At 40.0% G+C, this 21505-nt stretch overlaps 1 protein-coding gene across 2 annotated transcripts in view; it reads right to left on the minus strand.

Moving 5' to 3' along the window:
* Window positions 1–7007: 7007 nt before the first annotated feature.
* APBA1 (amyloid beta precursor protein binding family A member 1) overlaps window positions 7008–21505 on the minus strand; it is a 90115-nt gene continuing 75617 nt past the window's right edge. Inside the window, exons 6-13 of one of the 2 annotated variants that reach the window (XM_056324989.1) lie at window positions 20439–20471; window positions 19269–19355; window positions 18532–18717; window positions 14939–15118; window positions 13718–13930; window positions 9826–9945; window positions 9055–9195; window positions 7008–7295 (exon numbers count right to left, since the gene is read on the minus strand). In XM_056324989.1, the coding sequence (XP_056180964.1) occupies window positions 7224–7295; window positions 9055–9195; window positions 9826–9945; window positions 13718–13930; window positions 14939–15118; window positions 18532–18717; window positions 19269–19355; window positions 20439–20471 (1032 nt within the window). In that variant the 3' untranslated portion in view covers window positions 7008–7223. The remainder of the gene's footprint in view (window positions 7296–9054; window positions 9196–9825; window positions 9946–13717; window positions 13931–14938; window positions 15119–18531; window positions 18718–19268; window positions 19356–20438; window positions 20472–21505) is intronic. The other variant, XM_056324990.1, reaches the window with a different exon arrangement.

The following is a 21505-nucleotide window of genomic DNA, read 5'->3' on the forward strand; positions in this document are numbered from 1 at the left end:
TTGGTTGTTGTTGTATTTTTTTTTTTTTTTTGCCTATAGCAATTTACTTCCTAGTGTAGGCGCTTGTCACATACCAGCTGCTATCCATGCTGGAAGCATGTATGCAGCCATCTCAAATCCTCTGCAGATGTGCAGGTGACTGCCTAACGTTGTTTGGGCAATCTTTACCACCTACCACTAGGTCACAGTGAGCTGACACCTTCTGGCTAATAAACAAATGTATATGCCTGTTGGCTCAAGCTGTTGACTGCAGAGAGTTTGTTAAGCTTTGTTCTGTGTATTTGCTGCTAACGCAGAATACAGAAAAGATTTTCAGAGCTGGGATCTAGCACACAGATTTTTATTTGCAAGACTAGCTGTAATCTTCTGTGCCTCAGCAGGATGGCTAAATATTCTTGCTACTGTTTTAACAATAAAGTATAGCTTCATTTAAACTTACTGAACAGCCTCCAGACTGAAAACCAGAGAGCTTTAAGGGGAGTTTCAATTGACCTTGTTCAGAAGCTGAAACTGTGCAGTATGGGTTGACTCACTAAAGGTAGTAACATGAATAAAATAAAATGCTTCTCTCTGTACTGGAACCGGTGGTTTATTTTTCCTGTCTAGTAAGGGAAATATGTTAGGGGTATTGAGTTTGATGGAGTACTGGCATGTCGGTACATTTTGCCCTCAGAAGTAAGAGCACAGCAAGTGAAAAATGAAGGGTTTTGTTTCAGAGAAGAAAGAAAACACCATGAGAACACATTGCTTTGTTACGCTAGCTTTTACCTCAGCTCTGCTACATATTTTGCAATTTCATCACATTTAAAACTCCAACTCTTCTTGTTACGTGCATCATCTTAAGCAGGAGTTCTTTCCTACCTTCTGCGTTAGCTTCCTTTTCCCAGTTAATCCCTACCCTTCCAACACTAGGCTGTGGAAGAGGAAAATTTTGCACATGCCATCATTGCGAGCCGTACTTCCAGTAGCTCTTGGCAGCTCTTACCTTGCTGTCACACTCTATATATAAACCCCTCACAGCCCTACTGGGAGAAAAGCACAAAGGTCCCAGGGCTCCAAGTCGGGATGCAACATAAGCTTACCCTTCAGAAGACTTGATCACAATTCAGTTCATTGCTCATTACTGCAGTGGAACAGGACTAACCTGAGCTAAAATTACCAGCCATTGGACCACTGAACAGGGCTTCAAAACACAGGTAAATGTTTCTGATAACAGAAGAGAGAAAAAAATCTGATTTCAATGAATTGTCTGCTTACTACAGCTCTTAATTTCTAATTGACCAGGTAATTATGCCAGGAAGAAGGCCACAATTATTTATAAAACCTATCAATCAAGTTATTACCCTGGTACACTGTTCCCTTAGTGAGCTGCACAAAACACGACCTGCTAAAAACCTAAGAGAAACAATGTGGCACAAGCAGCTGTTCCACCTGAGGAAAAATACAAAAAACATATATATTCAGAGTCATCAACTTCCCAGGGTAATACTGGCCTGTTGTCACAGGCTTCTTGGAAGACCTCTTCCCTGTCCCGTTGGCGTGCTTCCGAGAGCTGATAGCCAGGTCTGTGCACTACGGGTAACCAGTCTCAATGCACAAGCTGAGGGACTTTATGTGAGGGTAGGAGCCTACCTGTTCTCCATGTACCTCATCTTAAGTTATACTTGCAAATTCTGTAGCTGAATCAGTGTGTAAAAAATACTAGAATACCTGTATTTCTTGGAGACTGTCCTGAACACCAAGCAGGCTAGTTTCTGTAGCCAGACTGTGCTCTATTCTGCACCTGACAACCTTAATGGCTACGGACTGGACAGGCAGGTCCTTGCTAACTGCAAGGATTATATATCATTCAGGACTCTGTTTTGTCCACTAGACACCTACCCTCTTCAGCCACTACACTTAATACTGCATCTTGACTGCCACGAATTTACAGCCAGCCTCACATATCTCTCTGACTATGGCACACTGATCCAGAAAAGATTCAGTACTTTCTACAGAGGCAGCAAATCTACCTCAAAACAGTGCTCTTGCAAACTGAGTAGTTATCCAAAACAGAAGTTTCTCTACCAGTATGAGAACAATAACATTGCAAGTTTTTTTAAAAAGTTACCCCTATACCCAAACAACATGGCAAGTTTTAATTTAATTATCTTCAGGCACTGAGAGACACAGTACTAAACCCAGTTGCTTTTTCTTAGCCATAATTAGAATCTCAGCAAGAGGTCATGTAAAGGATACTTACCACACTTAATACTATTTCATCAAGTATTAAACATGCAAAGATTCCAAGAGCTACAAGGTATCCTGTGGCTAACTTAAATCACCACAGCTCCAGTGACAGTGCATCCCTTAGCAAGAGAAGAATCATTCTCATTTCCTAAAGTGTTTTTTAATCCATCAAGAAAAAGTTTACACAAATATCTTTCATCAGAACCAGTCTCCGACCAGCGGCTGCTCCCCCCCCCCCCCCCCCCCCCCCCTTTCTCTTTAAAACTACCAGCTTTATGAGCCATTGTCATTAAAAAGATAAACTTCTCATGCCCTTTCCCATTTGCAAATGCAGTCTCATTTCCCATTTGGGCAGACTGCAGAATTAATGAAAAATCTCCTTTCATCAACCCTCTCAAACACAGCTGCCATCACCACTGCTCCAGCAACTCCCACCCAATGGAAAAGCCACCAGTTAGAGCAAAGGGAATTTATCAGTGGGTGAGATACTGCCCTCAGTCCCAGACCTTCTCATTCTAAAACAGGGGGCACACAACTCAGGGCAACCTGCCACACCGTCTCTCTTCCACTGCTGCCAGGGTACATCTCCTGAACTTCTGTGGCCTTGCCTGAAGATGCCCTTCTGGAGAAGGAGCAGCATACACACCTCCTCACCAGTGGTGACACTCACAGAAGCCATGGAAGATACTTTATGGGATGAAACAGGGAGGAAAGGCAGAGTACATGCAGGCTGCAACAGGGTAAAGACAGCAGGAAGAAGCATCAATGGGTAAGTGGGTGCTTATGATAAGGATAAGCATGAAACATGGGCTTAAAGTGAAAAAAAATAATTGTACCTGCTTTTAGTTTACTTCTCTGAAAGTCATTCTTATGTCTTCCCTGTTCCCCCTACCCCTACACACAGGTGCACATGGACTAGCAGAAATAACAGTGGTGGAGGGAGAGAGCACAAGCCTTTTAGCCAGTTGCTTAGGATTCAGAAAGAGATTTTTGTGAATCTTAATCCTATTAATTGAATCAAATTAATCAAATCTTAATTTGGTCATTGGTAAAATCATCCAGTGAGGAAATCAGAAATGATAGTAAGTGTACAGAATTTTAGCAAGGCCTCATTTATGAAAAAGGCATATTTAAAGTAATTCAGACAATGAAATAATATTTCTGTCATATAAAAGGTATCTTGAAATAACATATTTTTGGCAAACATGGTGACATTTCACATAGTAAAAGCAGGGATGCAACCTTAGATAGGAATCAGCTTCCTTTAGGAGCACTAGTGTAATTTCTTACCTGAAAATAATGCTGTTTTAAAAATAAAGTCAACAGCATTCATTTGCACCTGCAGAAACACATATCATATTACTCCAGACTAAGTGGCAAAAGCAAAGTTCAGACACCTTCCAAGCATTCACCCACTTGGTATTGGCAAGCCAACCCCCTAGGCCAGTATGAGCAAACTCTCAGCCTAGTCTGAGGTAATTTTGTATTTTATTGTTGCAAATCTTACAGACATTAGCACTCTGTTAAATAAAGGAATGTAGCACAGTAAATACACCACAACAAAATAGCTGGCCAGAAACCCCCCACTCTGCCCCATCTGAAACAAAAAACCCACTCCTCTCCACCTTACCCTCCCCCCAAATCAAAACACTGCAGCTTCATTACAGAGGTCAGAGACCTGTGGCAAAAACATCAGAGGAATTACATTCAGTAGATGTGCAATATCAACATTCCAGGCTCACATATTTTTATATATATTTGTATTTATATAGAGAGATCATTATATGTTTACAAAGAACAATATTGTTACAAATACAATAACTATACTTTTCCCAACGCTTTACAATAATTTCTATTCACCCTTTTTACAGAACAATAGTACAACTTCATAGTCTAGGTACTGTGCTAAATATGTACAAGAGATCTCAACCACATTGCTGTCTTCAGAAATACATTTTGTTTAGAAAAAAAGGAAAGCAAGCAAACCTGGAAATCCCAACTGAGTCAAATTCAAACAAGACTCAAAACATATGTGTGAAACTTGCCAATAAAAAAATATAAGGGATGTTTCATCCTTAATGTAAACATGGAAGAATTAATCAGACTGTATGAAGCAGCAAGGATGAGAAATAATTCAGGTCTGTCGCTAAAGAAGGAATGTAAACCAGCAGTTTGTTCCTTTGAGTCTGTTAAAAATTCGTGTATGTAATCCAACAAACTGCTGCAACAGTCTACAGAGAACTGCCAGCTTTCCCTTTCAAGCTCCTTTTTCTTGAAACCTTTCCTTTACAAAGTAAAAAGGGATTGCTTACTGTTATCAGAAGTGTGCACACACTATGGACCTCTCAGTCTGCACACAATGTAATTGGGAAAACTGTGACTTTTTGCTAGACTCTGATCATGCAAGCACTCACTTGCTTAATGTTAAGCACCTGTTTACCATGAACTGTTCAAGCACCCAGCTGCCAGCAACTTCACAGAATCTTGGCTGCAAGATTTTCAAAGAAACAGTTGATACATCTCTAAATACATCTGCATCTTCTTCAGGTCTTCATCATTTCCCCATGAAGTGAGTTAAAGACCCTACCACATGAGCTGGACAGAACCACACAAACAAGTGAAGCAGAGGGTGTAAACATAGCATGAACCAGAAGCATGATAACTGATTTTCTCAGGCAACTTATGGAAAGGCTGCACTGTATATAATCTAAATTGTACATGGTTATATATCATATTTACATATATTACTATATATATGGAAACTCTGGAAAAAAGTTTGTATGATCATAAACCAGATGCCTACAGTTAAACAATATACTCACAAGTCATTCACTATCTAGTTGCATCAGTCAGGTAGTAGAGGTAAGTACTAACCTGGAATACTAACACTGCTCTCTTGTGCAATCTGCTATTCTGGAGATTTGGATTAAATTATATAACAACAAGAACTGCAGTTAAATCAAGTCATCATACACTAATTTCAACACTAAAATGTATTCACTTACTACAATAGTTTATGCACCACTTTATTATCCCCTTTAAATATTTACTGCTCACTGAAATACAAAGTTTATTTTCTACCTCTGATTGAAATACAAAGTTTATTCTCCACCTCTGATCAGCCCACAAATATCCATGGTTTCTGAAAACCAAAAATGAACCTCCAGCAAGAGTGCTCAATGGCTCTTAGCAGCATTTGCACGAAGTATGCATATGCATATACACACACACACACACACACACACATCCACTTCCATGAATCTCTGTAGTAATGTCTAGGTATCATTACTGGACTGCAAACAACATTTACATTGCACAGTCGACCCCACAACTGAGAAATAAATGACTTAAGACCAACAGCACATTTGCAAAGCAGAAGTGGTTTGTGGCTGTGTGACCTGCTCTGGTTTTCATCTCACTGAGCCTTTCTATCACAGTAAAATTAAGCACAAACTGCTTATTTGAAAGAAATCAACATACTAGCCTGGACTAAATGCATGGTTCAATTTCAGCACATGCACCAGTACACTGTCCTGGTAAAAAGTAACTACAAAGAATTGAGAATTTTTCTCTCACTAGCAAGAGAAGTCATTGCTTTTCCCCACACCCACCCACCCCCCCAAAAAAACCCAACCCAATCCCCCTTTTCCCCTTTTGTCTCTAGCATGCAAGTTAGAGGCCAATCAAATCCTAGATTTCATACATTCCTAGAGTTTATCATCTTCATACAAGTGCATATAGTACACACATATTTCCTTTAAGTGCCATGGATGGAAAAAAATCACAAGTTAAATTATATAACAAAATAAATAGGTTTATTCCCACCTCATCCCTTCCACTCTTATCTATATCATGAACTAAAGGAAAAGTCAATAAAATTAGACAGGTCTTTGGACAAAAATATATGTTAAAACTGGTTCAGAGAACAAAATCACTTAGAATAGTCTGCAGATCTCTTATATTCAAACTTCCATAAATAGCAAGCACAATTTAAAAAAATGTCTATATACACTGGCGCACATGGCTGTGTGCACCAAATTCTGAATTAACTGCCTAGAAAAAGAGCAGCTATTCAGGAAATCCCCTCATTATTTCTCCTGTAGATATTTAAAGATTCTCCCCCTCTCCTTTAACTTCTAAAATAGGCAAGGGACTATAAAAGACATGTTGCATTTAAAAACAAAGTAGAAGAAAACGAAAGAGTTAGAAACCTGGGGGCAGAGAGGGGGAGGCAGCTGTAAAAAATGCCTCCCAAATTACTTAGTGTAAGTAATGCAAGTGTAACATGTTTCAGCAACTCATAGAGTACCTTTTGGGGTCCTACTGTCATGAAGAACTGATGACAGAGGGGAATTAAAAGGTGTGTATTTTGACGGTCCATTTTACAACAGTAGGGTTTACTGAGTTTTCACAAGCAGGTAATTCTTCCTGAAGGCAAAACTATCCTTTTGGTATTCTACTTTCCCTACAGACATAAACCTTTAACACTGAGCTCAGTGCCTGTGGGAAAATAGTGCCAGAAAAGCAGTGTCACATGCAGGATATCCAAGAGAAGTCTTTGTGCCCTATACTTTTATCTGTTTGGTAAAGACATATTTTGTTCAGCAACATTTAGTTTACTTAGTTTGTCCAATTATAGCTTCAATAATAAAAGTTATTATGTAGCATGAAGCGGAGTCAATCTTCTTTGTGAATCGTGCTGTGAACAATGCTGCAGTTATCTTCCTGTTTTGCATGTGGAAGTGCATGAAGTTTCACTTGTAAAAAGACGCAACCGAAATAGTCCCATAGATATATTTTGCTCCCTCCCAAAATACAGGAAAATGGTGGGAAGAAGATGAAAAAAGGGAGGGAGGACAGAGAGACAGTGTTGTGTTTGTATCGGGTGTGGGGGGTGAGAATGTCTTTGCAGACACAGAAATGCAGTGCTAGAGAGACAAGCACTAATGAGGAAAAACATCCTCCATGCACGTTGTGACGGTGAGGTGTCAGCTTTAGATGTAAACTGGTTGCTCTTGTGCAGTCAACAGTCTGTACATGGCAGCTGGCATAGTCTTCATATGAATCTAGAGGAAATATGGCAAGTTAATCTATGTTCCTAACATGCATACTACAACAGAGGTTGGTGAAGGAACTAGCTAAAGTCATACAGAACAGAAGGGGAAGGTAAAACTGAGTTCTCATACCCTTATTAAAGTATTGCAGCTAGTGATTTTACAAAATCGTATGTTTAATATCAATGAACCATTTGAAGTTGTGGACACTTCACATTTTCAGATTAGGATACTTCTAAAGAACTATGGCTAAGTAATAAAACAAATGGTGTGCTGGCTTGCTCTCGGTTCCACTTTTTAAAGTTGAGTAGCAACAGGCTAACAGAGGTAGAATCACAGAATTATGGAACAGTTTGAGTTGGAAGGGACCTCTGAAGATCACCCAGTCCAAACTGCCCTGCTGCACAGACATCTTTCACTAGATCAGGTTCCTTAAAGCCCCATACAACCTTTGAACACGTCCAGGGAGGGGACATCCACATCTTCTCTAGGCAACCTGTTCCAGTGTTCCATCACCCTCATCATAAAAAATTTCTTCCTTATGTCCAATCCAAATCTACCCTCTTTCAGTTTAAAGCCATTAATCCTTGTCCTATCACTACGCGCCCTTGTAAAAACTCCCTCTCCAGCTTTCTGGTAGGCCCCCTTTAGGTACTGGAAGGCTGCTATAATACTTCTGTAATACAGAATTTATAGCTGTTTGTTAGCTTTTGCCTCAGAGCCAAAAATCACAGTATCATAGAACCATAGAGCGGTATGGGTTGGAAGGGACCTTTAAAGATCATCTAGTCCAAACCTTCCTGCCATGGGCAGGGACATTTTCATTGAGTCAGGTTGCTCAAAGTGCCATTGAACCTGACATTCAAACCTTCCAGGGATGTGGCATCCACAGCTTCTCTGGGCACACTGTTCCAGTGTCTCACCACACTCACCACAAAAAATTACTCTCTTATGTCCAAGCTAAATCTACCCACTTTCAGTTTAAAATCACTGCAGCTTGTCCTTTCACTACCAGCCCAGCTAAAAAGTCTTTCTCTGTCTTTCTGATAACCCAGTTGTAATTATTGACAGGCCACAACAGGTCGCTCCAGAGCCTTCTCTCCTCCAGGCTGAGCATCTCCAACTCTCTCAGCTTTTCTTAATAGGAGAGGTGTTCCAGCCACTGACCACTTTTGTGGCCCTCCTCAGGACCTGCTCCAACAGGTCCATGCCTGCCTTGTACTGGGGAGCCCAGAGCTGGCAGCAGTACTCCAGGTGGGGTCTTGATGAGAGCAAAGGGGCAGAATCCCCTCCTTCAACCTGCTGCCATGCTTCCTTTTATGCAGCTCAGGGTACAGTTGGCTTTCTGGGCTGCAAGTGGGCATTGCTGGGTCTTGACTAATTTTTCATCCACCATTACCCCCAAGCCCTTCTCTGCAGGACTGCTGTCAATCCCTTCATCTCCCAGTCTGCACTGGTGTCAGGGACTGCCCCGACCCGGGTACTGGATCTTGCACTTGGCCTTGTTGAACTTCATGGGGTTTGCATGGGCCCACTCTTCAAGCCTGTCACGGTCCCTCTGATAGCATTCCTTTCCTCATCTGCACCACAGAGCTTGGTGTCACCTGCAAACTTGCTGAAGGTGCACTCAATCCTACTGTCTACATTATCGACGAAGACATTAAAAAGTATTGGTCCCAGTATGGTCCCTTGAGGGACACCATTTGTTACTGGTTTCCACTGGTAACAGTGATTGGCTGTTATATTGCCTAGACACACTGCCTGCTCTTACCTCACCAACAGCATTTGAGAGAATGTGAACAATTTTCTCATGGGGTGTTGCTACAACACTCTGCCCATTGATTTCAATGATCCGATGGCCGACACGTACACCTCCTCGCTCTGCTATACCTCCTCTCATAAGGCTACAGATCTGTAAGGGAAAGGACAAATTTTTCAGGGTCAGAGGCTTTAGATTACTCATTTTTGCTTGTAAACTGTAAATCAGCATTTAAACACAGATGTTTTCAACAAATTCTAAAATGTAATCGATCACTGATTCAAATTAAAATTTGTTAGTGACAAGTAACTACTGGATATTCTCTTCCAAGAGCAGAACAAACTGTCAGAAAAGGCTGTTTGTGTTGTACGGCACATATGTTGTGATTTGGAAATTTAAGAGTATATGAAGGACCACAGTTTAGCAATGTTCAGAAGGCAGATGCCTTACAACAAAAGGGGATCGAGGACTGTCTTTTGCTTGGTTAGACACAAATGATGCAGATTGAAAGCAACCTCTACCACACATTTTTGTTTCTCTACCTAAAACAGCTTTTCGGTTCCTCTGGCTGACTCTAAAGTTGTGAAGTAAACAGAGTCAAAGACAAAAAATAACTGTGATTAACTGAGCTTCTATATAGGAGACTTAACACATGTGCAAAGTCCTGCTTACTGTAAGGGAGAAAACAGCTGCCTCTGCCTTCCCACACTGAAACTTACCCACAAATAGATAAGAAGTTTCTTACATATTAAAACTTAACCAGAGAGTGTGGAAGCTACTTACAATCCCATTCTGCACACTGAAGCCCAGCTGATATCTGAGGTCCGGTCTCCTGATCAAGACTGTGGTTACTGGAGGACACCTAACTATGTTCAGTTTAACCCGGGCCTGGTTTTTCAAACCCTGAAAAAAGAAATCACCATGAAAAATGCTAGCAAACTCAGTGGAGGTAGTAGGTGATATAAAAAGTGTTAAAATATTGACAGTCCTGAATAAATACCTCTTTGTATGCATTGTAGCAGAATCTCATCACTGAATGCCAGACAGCAGCATCAGAATGTTCAGTGAAATGAGTGAAAAGATACCAATTTTTTCTTGCTGAGAAGCTGACAGTTTTTTTTTAAGAAAACTAGTTTCCTGCCAGCAATTTCTCCATTTGATAACACAATCACATATAAAAAGAATATCAAATGGGCCTATGCAGCTCACCAAAAAAGCAATGACCATGGATGGGAATAAAAAGTTAAATAAGTAGCGAAGATAGTTACAAATAAGTGGCTTCCCTAATAGGATATACTGAATTTTGTCAAGCAAATGGCAGGTCCTGCTCGTATCATGCTTATATAAGCAGTGCTCATAATTTCTGTTTCTCTTCCCCTTCTAAACATCACATTCATCATGAACTCCTTGCTACAAAAAGAAAATTGAAGAAGGAAAATTTATTTTTACTGGGCGGTAAAACACTGGAACAGATTACCCAGTGAGGCTGTGGAGTATCCAGCCTTGGGGTTATTTAAACCCTAGTGGGCACAGTCCTGAGCAACCTGGTCTACTTTGAACCAAAGTATTGATCTAGACCAGCTTCAGTGGTGACTGCCAGCCTGAGAGACTCTGTGATTGTATGGCTCCATAAAAACTCAAATGTAAAAATGCAGATAACTGATCTAAGCCCTTCTACAACTTTAAGTAGTCAGAGCTCTTGGAGATTGTCAAGACATTTTTCTGAAATGCTTCATTCACACAAAGGATTAGCCATAAATAAATGCATTAATAAAATCCACATGGAGAAAAAATGCTTTATAAAGAATACAGCAACATTCACCCTACTTAATACAACACCTACCAATTTCAGTACCTGCTTCTGAATTCGTTTTATATGTACAATTGAAATCTGGGTCCCACCGCAACTAAGAGGTGTCTGGCACGGGCTTGAAAAGGTTAATTCTGAAGAATAATTCCTACTATAGCTAAGGTAATACACTGAAGTATGTACAACCAGTTTACTGCTGCTGATTCTGTTGAGCTACACTCCAGATTCAGCAGTGACTTGTGTAACTAGACTGGCATCCTGCCAGGGTGAACTGCCTTAGAGTCTGTTTTCCTGTCAGTCCTTAAACTGGATGTAATCATCACATGGGAAACAGTTGCAGTCACTTCCACACCGTGCTGAGCTCAGCTCGGCTCTTATTGAAAGTGGCTCCAAGAGAAGGGGCATGTGAACACCGCATGACAAAACACATGGCAGTGGGAACTGCTTCTACTCCACTCCCAGCAGAAGGGTTTGAATGCTGTCTCTTCCATGACTACGGACTCCTCCATTCTGGTGAGGACTTAGCAGCACACCACACATGCTCAAGGGCCATTCATCTTCTATATGCAGGTCTTCACAACAGCGCACATTATAGAAGATAGGGACTACTCAACCTGCACTAAGCTGTGAGTTTGACGTTTACTCAAAACTCTGAGGCATTTTTGCTTCATCCTTCTTAATCCAGGAGAGCAGGAGTCATGCAGAATACTGGAGATACCCATTTCTATTAGGAATTTAGGTGTCTAACCTCAGTCATGTGAATTCACTCAGGTTACATGCCCTCAACAGAGTTGGTATCATTGTGCTCTCACTTCCCTGAAGAATGTGCAACTTACTTACATGTATTCCTTGGAAAAAAAGAAATGTGGTCCCCACAAATAATTTTCTAATTTTACAGAAAGCACATATATTTCAAAAGTGGCTGATTTCCAGTATTATGCAGACTGGTAACATATACTGCTCAGAAACAAAACAATTGCATCATTTGACCAACTTATTTGATTATCTAGTCCCTGAGTCTGCTTCTGTTTGTAGGCAGCACCAGATGCTTCTGAAAAAGATACAAGTAATGTAATACAATTAGGAAACAACCACCACATATGGAAAGCTTCTTCCAAGCTGTCAGTTTGCAGTTGTTTTACAGTCAATCTGTTACAGAGATTACAGCCATAACACTGAAATTATTTCATCTGAAGTGCTTGTGAGATATTCTTAGCTACATAATATTCTCGTATTTTCATAGAAGTCCTTACAGCATGCTAAAGAAATCTGAAATCCAGAAACATTTCTGCCACATTCATATGTGTGCTTAGAACATTCAGTGGTATATATACTTGTTACCAGAAGTGCCATATGAACAGCTCCAGATGTATGGTTACGAAGACCTGCAAACACACAATCTTCTCTTTAGAAAGACAAATTAATGGCTAGCAGTTCCTATGGCAACAGCAGTAAGTATCAGCGAGGAACAGAAAGGTCTGCAGAAACTGGGAACACCAAAGCTGGCTGTTTTGAGAAAGTACTGATGAGCCCAACAAAGCTCCACCTGGAAAAGCTCTGAATCAGAGAAGTGTAACTCATCACAGGTGTAGAAATAAGAGTGATGTGGGATAGGAAACAAGTACGGCTAACATGAAAAGTCTAAATTTGCAGGGACTTTTGTTCCAGTGAAGCTGGCACAAAGATACTTAATATGAATTCTTTTTTCCTTCACAAATATAAGACAGTTTTTGCCATGCTTTTAGTATGTTAAACTTCCAGGCTATCATTTCTATTCACTGAATCTAAAATGGCTGGTTCAGTGACTTACAGAACTATTACTCATCAGAACTCAGCATCAACATTTTTGGAAACCAAAATGGGAAGTCTTTATAGCAAATATCTTGGTTCAAGTATTAGGAAACTAATTCATGGACAAAAAAAAAAATGTACTTTGTAAATGCAAAATTTCCTTTGCAATTTAAAAAAGTACAAAATGCAAAAAAAAGTATTAAATAACACAACTTGTTACAGGAAGTTGCCTAAATTAGTAATATAACACGCATATTCCTAGAAATTAGAGAAGGACATCTGTATAGCACACCACCAGCATTACATTACGTGTCTACATGTTATGATCTGCAGGAGCTCTGTGGGGCTATTTTGGTAAATAACAAAGTCCATATACCTACATCTCAAACATTCTCTAGTGATGCAACTTTCCAGCTCTTGAAACCCTCATGTTTAAACACTTATTTCCTTGTATGCTACAGCTACCCCAGACACTCTCCAGTTCCAGTTGACCTGTATGCTTTTTGCAGTCACATATTTTTCTGACAATTACAAGAAAGCTCTTATAATTAAAATATCCCATTTAGCTAAGTGAAAAGAAGCATCATACTTTCAAATAAGTAGGGCAAAGTTTCTACAGAGGATAAGTATGTCTTTACTTCAAAAGTTTTAAAAATAGTTATAAACAAACAAACAAACAAACAAAAGCATCAGCTCTATTTCAGCCAGATTCTAGGAGACATTTAAACAGCTAATATGGCCTAGGACAGTATTAGGCACCTGTGCCACCATTTGTCACACAAAATTTAAAGTGTGTATCTGGTAATATCTTCCTTCTGAACAAAATATTCTCTTGCAGAGTGACGTTCTGCACAGAGTCCTTGCCTGTACAAGTAAATGGCACAGCTCACTTTCTGGGAGTCAGAAAATTGGGGTAGCATAATTCTCACTGTAAAGATCATAAAATGGAAAGAGCTATACAAACATTTGGTAAGAAATTACTTAAGAGTTCTATACTTCCTGCTCTCCTTTTTAAAAAGGAGATTATTATGTAATCCTTTTAAAATGTGCAACTTCCAGAAACACTCTCCATACCTTTATAATACTCTGACACGTTGAGAGTGGTAAGCCAACCAAACTGGTCCCATTGATTGACATGATCTGGTCCCCTATGTTCAGCTTCCCAGACTTCTCTGCTGGTCCTCCATGCATCATGTTGGCTATGATAACTGTAGGCAAAATGGATCCCCAGCCAGACTCCACAATCACTACACCTAGGATCTCTCCCTTTTGCTTTTCAATGTAAACCTGTATCATAAGAAAAAAGTGTTTCAAAAAAAAAGCTTCTTCACACCTATGGAACTGACTAGCACCATCCCTCTCCAAACATTTGTATAACCAACAAACATACACTCTCCCTATTTGCAACATTCATAATTCAATGGCAAAACAAAGTAGTGTACACATCTTACTACATTTCATTTGTATTCAAACATGAAATCAAATATCAGCACTACATAATATAGATTTTGCTTAATGCAGAACACACCCCTCACAACTTATTTCTCCATACGAGCAGAGGAGATTGGAGTGGAAGAAGCCCTGGTGCCATGGCCTTTGGCAGACAAAGCTAAAGAGGAAGAGACTTGAAACAGTTTATGACTGTGGATTGGAAAACCATTGCCTGTGTGCTCCAGTGGTGCACTGGCTCATCTTTATTAACCAAGCTGCGAATCCTTTCAGCAAATACAATTCTTTAAAATCTGGAAGCAGCCACTTTCACCAACACCCATGACTCTCTAATTTTATATTGTTTACTGTAATCTGTTATATTGTATTAATCTGTTAATTTGTTTTAAATTAATTTTCAAACACATCTGATAATTGTTTGGTAAAAAGAACACAAACAGATGGTATATCTTTTCACTGCTGACTTGTGTTCATTGTTTGCCTCTGACGCAGAACTGATGACAGGGTGTTCTACTTGGGGGGATATTCTAGATCAGGGGTCCTCAAACTTTTTAACCAGGGGGCCGGCGCGCGGATGCAGTGGCAGGCAGCCATCTGTGGCTGCTTGGTTTCCCCCCCAACGCCCAGCTGGGGGGGGTGGGTGGGGGGGTCTGTAAATACCGGGGGCCGGATTGAGGACCCTGGGGGGCCGTATCTGGCCTGTGGGCCGTAGTTTGAGGACTCCTGTTCTAGAGTCACTGAGGTCATTTATAGGAAGTATTAATGGTTTTCTGATTTCTGCCAGCGTGGGCCTGCAACCGATACAGAGCATCTTAATGCTGTTATGCAAGAAAAAATGAGACATACATCTTTGCAGTTTTCAGATTTGGAGAAGTGAATCAGGTCATCGTTGTACATGTCCTGGGTATTGAGCAAGTCACTATATTCCTTCTGGCTAAGGTCTTCTGGGTTGATTCCATTTGCCCTCAGAAACTCCTGGTAGGCCACACTAAATGCTTGACCTATGGACTGTGCAATCAACTGTGCCTGTAGCAGTTCCCAGAGAAGAGAAAAGAAAAAAGTGAAACATTCTGATGGTCTTGTCCACTGATACTTTCACTGTTAAAATCACACTGTAAAATGTCAACCATCAAGCTGATGAACCTACAAGTTACGGCAATACAGTTTAAAAAATACTTATGCATTAAAGATTAATTTTAAAGACCCACAAAATGTCAACACATTCACCTGTGCCATGAATCCAGCTGGGTAAGCGATTATAAATATGAAATATAAATAAAGCCATCCTTTCACAGTTAAGAACCGCTAATATAAATGTAAGGAAATACCCACTACAGTGGCTGTAGCCCACACCTACAATTCTTCCCACACATGCAGCTCCCAGATGGTTCTCCATCCTAGCAGAGGCAATGCCATTCTCTGACAAGCCAGCAGTGAAAATGAAAATGTCTAGTGGAAAACACAAACCCACATTTAAGAGGGCATTTCCTCCTTTTCTTACCCTGCTTTAAAACCATCACATATATATTGACTGCTCCTACCTCAGTCACAGATGAATAAAAGGAAAAGGGCAGCAATCAGTGGCTGGATCCAGGCCTTGAAGTAACTGGAAACGGTCACACACATCTCCTTCCCCACCCTGCTACCTCCTTCAGCCTTTCTCCCCACATTTCTTGTTTCCTTCTCTCCAACTCCCATGAGTCTGCCAGTTACCTGTCCCTGTCCTTCTCTGCCTGCCCTTTGTGTGCACCCTCTTGCACCTGCAGCTTCCCATCGCCTTCTCTGCACCTAAAGCCACCAAATGTGCCACTCGCTACACTGCACTGCTGCCACCACAAATTGTTCCCTATCTGCAGCAGTGGGAGAGAAACTGGGCACAAGGCAGACACGTGGAAAGCTCTGTGTCGTGCAAGGTAGGAGATGCAGCTGGAAACAGCAGACCAGAGGGATGCCTCCCTTGGAGTTAGTGATCATGTTTAGTATGAGACAGGTAATGGAAAGAAGAGGAAAGCAGCACAGCATGGTGCAGAGTACTGCTGTGTATAACTGGCACAATATATGCAGTAAGTACTGTGTAGCGAACAGGAGTTGGACACTGTGTGTACCAAAACAGACCCCTGGAGCACAGTGCTGCTGGCTGTGATGAAGGGAGGGAAGAGGACAGCTCCACAGCTGACAGGCTGGGGGAGTGCTAGCGATGAATGGATACTGCTGAGGTGTATTTTCATACAGCCTACCAGCTCTACTTAAAGTCCATTTTGGTCCCTAATAAAGGAAGAGTTCCCAACCCTGAAATAAAAACATGATTATATCTTAAAGCAACTCAAACCTGCTCATGACAACAGGATGATTGCTGAGAAGGCCAATATTTAGCCTGGCAGTATTCACCAATGCTCAGATCAACACAGTTTTGACAGCAAGAACAAGACAGCAAGAAAATGGGAAAACTACACCTCCATAGCTCCGTAATGTGCGGAGATAAACGCAGACTTTACATTCATACACATGTATCTTCTCTCCAGGAAGAGACCAAGTCCCAGTTGGACACCCAGCATGTGGACACATCACTAGGATTCAGCTCATTTAAAGATACAGCTCTAAATACAGTTGAAAATCCAGTGCTGTCCTCCTTAGATAAGAACTCTTCCAAGTAGAGACATATTCTGGCCAACAGCCACTTGAGTACTTACAGCTTCTGTGTCAGTTACTGGGTAAATTCTTCTAAAATACCCAGCTGCCCCAGAAGAAGAAAAGGTGACAATGATACATATATGAGTTTTATAGTATGAACAGGCTGTACAACTCCACTGGCTCTACAGTATCTTTGAAGCTGCCATCTCCTTGCTGTTAACAGGTGCTGCAAGGTTTCCATTCTAACTCTTTCTCAGTCATTTGGGTATCTGAGATGAATTTGCAATCTATTTGTGAACTATACCGTGACTAAGGAGAGGTATAATCTCCTGTAACATCTCAGCGTGTTTTCACATCACTGAGCAATGTTTTTCTTTCATCTACAGGCATATACTTTCCAGGTCAACATCCCGTGGCAGAGAGGGGATCACATCCGACACAAATATGGGCTGACCCAAACAAACCACAGAAAGTAATGTCAGTTATCCCCAGAAGGAAACAGAATCCAGCTAGCCAGAGTATTAATAGCAGCCTGGGAAACGGATCCAGGAAGTCTGGATCATAGTCAGACCACCAAAAGCTGAAGGAAAATAAGCTCCAGCCTCTGGTATCTGACTGTTTTTTGCCTTTTCAACTGGCCAGTAAGACAGCAAGCGGTGTCCAAACTTGTGACTAGAAAGACAGGAAAAGCAGCATCAAAGCTGTTTTATTTTCACACCAGTTTCTTGAAAGGCTTTGCAAAAGTGGCCTACATCTTATTTTTTGGGGAAAAAAAAAATCACAACTTCCTATGCTCTCTGTCAAAAATTTGTTTGAGGATCAATTCTGTCAGTGCTCTTGTCCTTACTTTTTAACTTCAGCAGTAAGTCATATAGGTACATTAATCTGCACCCATATACTTTATACAGACATGGGTTTAGTAAAGATTCATCATTACATAAAATCAGTTGCTTATTCAAGAAAACCTTCCCAAGTCCTTGCTGATACATTACAGAGTGGAAGACACAGGAGTATTTGATAAGAAACTGATTTTCACCTTAGTTCTCTTAAGTAATACTCTGCTATTTGGAGGGCTGAGAACTGAGATCTTTTATTTTCCCAAATTATTAGGGCTAACCTGATTATGATCCTGACAACTACATATCAATCCACTTCAATCTGATATGATGGATTTTACCTTTCAGTTACTGAGCTTTAAAAAGTGTATAAAATCAGCAAGTTATGCACATTGATTGTGAAAACACACTATCAAGTCCCATATCATGTAACTTAGTAACCTGCACCATAGACTAAAATTTACACAGCTGTGTCTCTATTCAGCATACTTTGGGACTGCTGAAATTACCAACTTCCTTTGCTGGCTTTTTGATATGATGTCAGCAACTGCTCCCCAGTACAAGTCTCAAACAAACAAACAAAAAAAATCCCTCACCTTCTAGTACGAATCAGTGACTGATACTTGATGCAAGATTTAGGATTAGAATTTCTCTAGGAAAATAGGCATATCTGATAGGCTTTCACTCTCACACACGGAATCTGAGCTAGTATTTGTGGCAACTGGACCCTCCTCTCATTGTTACTGAAAGGCACTGAAGAAGCTGGCAGATGGGAAGCATTACTATAAACACCAATTTTGTGAATAAAATGTCAGGTGCAAACATGCAAACAGAAGGCATGTTCCTCTACTTAGATGAAGTATTTTGTTGCAGTTAAAGAACAAATGGGACTGTTTGCAATGGACTTCAAGCCTACTAAAATATGCTTACACTTCCACCCCTAGAAAACTACAAGACAGAGTAATTCCTTACATCCTCAGACTCAAAGACATGGCAAATCATTTTGTACTGCCTCTTTCCGTCTTGAGAAGGATGAGATGCTTCCACATTATCCTGGGAGTTAGACCGTGGCATTCGCCTACGAGCCATCAAAACAACTATATTTCCTATATCTGCAATATAAGAAATGGTCCGCAGGGGATGATCCATCATGGTTTCCTGGGGAATACAAAAAATAACATAAGTACCTGTTTCAATGAAGTTCTTATTGCACACCTAGCATTATGAAAACAAACAATATAAGACCTTTGCCAAGTGAAATCTGTAATACCTGTCATGCATGAAGGCAGATGCCAAAAGAAAACAAGAGCTTCACTTTCCAAAAGTAAAGCAAAGAGCAAGTTTTACAAATTAAAGCTGTGTTTTCTGTGGAAAAGCACATACAGGCCTCAATATCGGCATGTGAGTATGCTGGGCATGTATGTGCAAAGGACTATAGACTTCAAATTGCCACAAGCAAACATTTTGGGTTACTCTGGACACAATCAATACTTGACACATTATAGCTCATAAGAAGTGAGCTGACTGCAATTAGCTTACCTGCAAATTCTAATAATTTCTACAGTCAGACACACCACAGTAATTTCATGTATGACACAATTCTTGAGCATGGTACCTGGACTTTTTAAAGGACAAATTTTGGCAGGTAGGTGGAAGTCTGTTTCAGAAGCCTACTACCACAATACTGACAAAGGTGTCTTTGTGTATACCTGTGTGTCTGCATTCAGTACTTTTATTCTCTGTGTAGAAATGAAGAGGTCTACTTCAGTCATGGGTTGAGATTCACCTTCTGGAGCCTGAAAATAAATAGATTAGTGTCAAACAAACACATTAGGTACATAGTTACTAATTATGTTAGCTTATGAACAGGGGTGCACCAAGACACAGTCAACAGAACAGCAATGCAAGATAGAGTATTAGACTGCAGAAGCCAAACACAAAGATATGGAAACTATATACATATATGTGAAAGTGAACTGGGTATTATTTGAAAAAAATGTTAACACCATAAAAGCTTCACCAATTCAGTAAAAATATACCTGACTGCAACATGAACTATATAAAGATTTCATGACAATCAAAATTATTCTCCCATTTTTCCCACACTATGAATCCCACTTTAAAGAAGGTTTTTCACACAAGCCATAGAAAGGCGTAACTGCATCTCTTGCCTGAGAAATTTGTGTATGGGCTAACAGTGACTGCCAAGACCAATGGAAAAACCTGCACCACAGGTAGGTACAGTTTAGGCAATTCATAATGCAGTTCTGGTAAGACCTTCACAGTCAGACAATATATTATTCAAGCACTAACACACTTTAGAAGTCGTATTTTGTTAACAGAAAGCAAAAAAATTTAATTTTTTAAAAAATAATATTTGCTCAAAGATACTTAGAAACTCCATAAATGAAACTTACTACTAAAATGAGTCAATCTCAGCATATTACTATGTGTATATACATAAATGGTTTTTTTTGCATCCAGCAATTTGACACATCCGTAAATCAAACAAAGCACTCTTATAGAAAGATAACAAAATAAATAAATAAATAAAAGACTTAATTTTAATCTATCGTTCTACAGAATTAAAACCTTTGCCATGTCAGTCCTGTTTCTTTAGTATGCATTTTGGGTACTGCCTGTAACCATCCAATCTTTACTCTTATTTCTAATGTGAAATGGCTAATGATAAGCAACAAAAAATGGCTGATCAGGCAACTGATTTCTGAGAAATGTCAACTTGTATGGTGGCTCAGAAACAAATCTAAAAAAAACCTTGCTGGATGCAGAAAATAAAAACATAAAATAAAAAGAAAGGCAAAAATCCCTCCCAGAAAACAACACGCATAACATCAAGCTGATGGGAGTTTGTACTGCACCTTCTTCCTGCTTTTGGCTAATTTCTGGGCCATCTGCTTAGCATGGAACAAACAGAGACAGGACAATAGTTAGAGAAGGACTTACAGAGACTCCAAGTCAAGCAGGAATCTGCATGCTAATGCCAGGGCTAACAGACTACTAGCTGTTCTAAATTAGTCCCTGCTTAGATTAATTTCCTCCTTTTCTTTTTGGCTTAAAAAAAGCCTAAAATTTTCATGTTTAGCACAATGACTTTAAAAAATAAACTGTACCAAAAAAGTCAGGAAGAACATGAAAGGTTTGGGTTTTTTCTTGTTGTTGCTTTTTAGTGTTTGGGTTTTTTCGTCCATTTAAAATGTTACTCAAAACAAACAAGGGGGTGGTTTTGTGAGTTTTTTTCTTGGGATTCTTTTTAAGGACAAAAAATGGCACTTCCCGTCATTTACAGCAGTGTTAACCATGATACCACTTCTTTTGAATCAACACCAATGTAAAAGGTGAAAGAAGAATCTTAGCCATTATTACCCCAACATTTTCAGATCTAAAGAATTTAGACTGACGTTTCTTAATGCTCTCATAATTAAACAGTCTTCAGAAAATAACCTCTCTAAAACTACGCTGTTTTCCTGGAAAAACAAAATGACACAAGTTAACTTTCACCTCCATTCTGTGCAAAGTTCTCCTCCTTCTGTGCAAATACATCCACACCAATGTTAACATTGCATATCTGGACAACAGGTTTTACTGTGACACCTGCACAAAGATACGTTAACACTACCACATTTTTTCAAGAAGGCAGTGGAGCATGTACTTCAGTTCCACAAACACCTGAATCCAGGTTTCTTGTCACCAAGTAGTTTAACTGATTTACATCCAGACACGTATCAACCCATTGCAACAAATTGATTCCTCATGTGCTACTACTATGGCAACAATAACAACACAAATAAGCATTATTCTTACAGGCTTGCAATCATTAATTCAAACCCAGGTGAACTGAACTTACAGACCTGCTTACTGCAGAAACACAATACTCACCAGGCTGGCAGATATCCTTTTACTTCCAACAGTCTAAGCTGCTTAGCTT

The sequence above is a fragment of the Falco biarmicus genome, chromosome Z (assembly GCF_023638135.1).
Source record: "Falco biarmicus isolate bFalBia1 chromosome Z, bFalBia1.pri, whole genome shotgun sequence".
NCBI classification, from domain to species: Eukaryota; Metazoa; Chordata; class Aves; order Falconiformes; family Falconidae; genus Falco; species Falco biarmicus.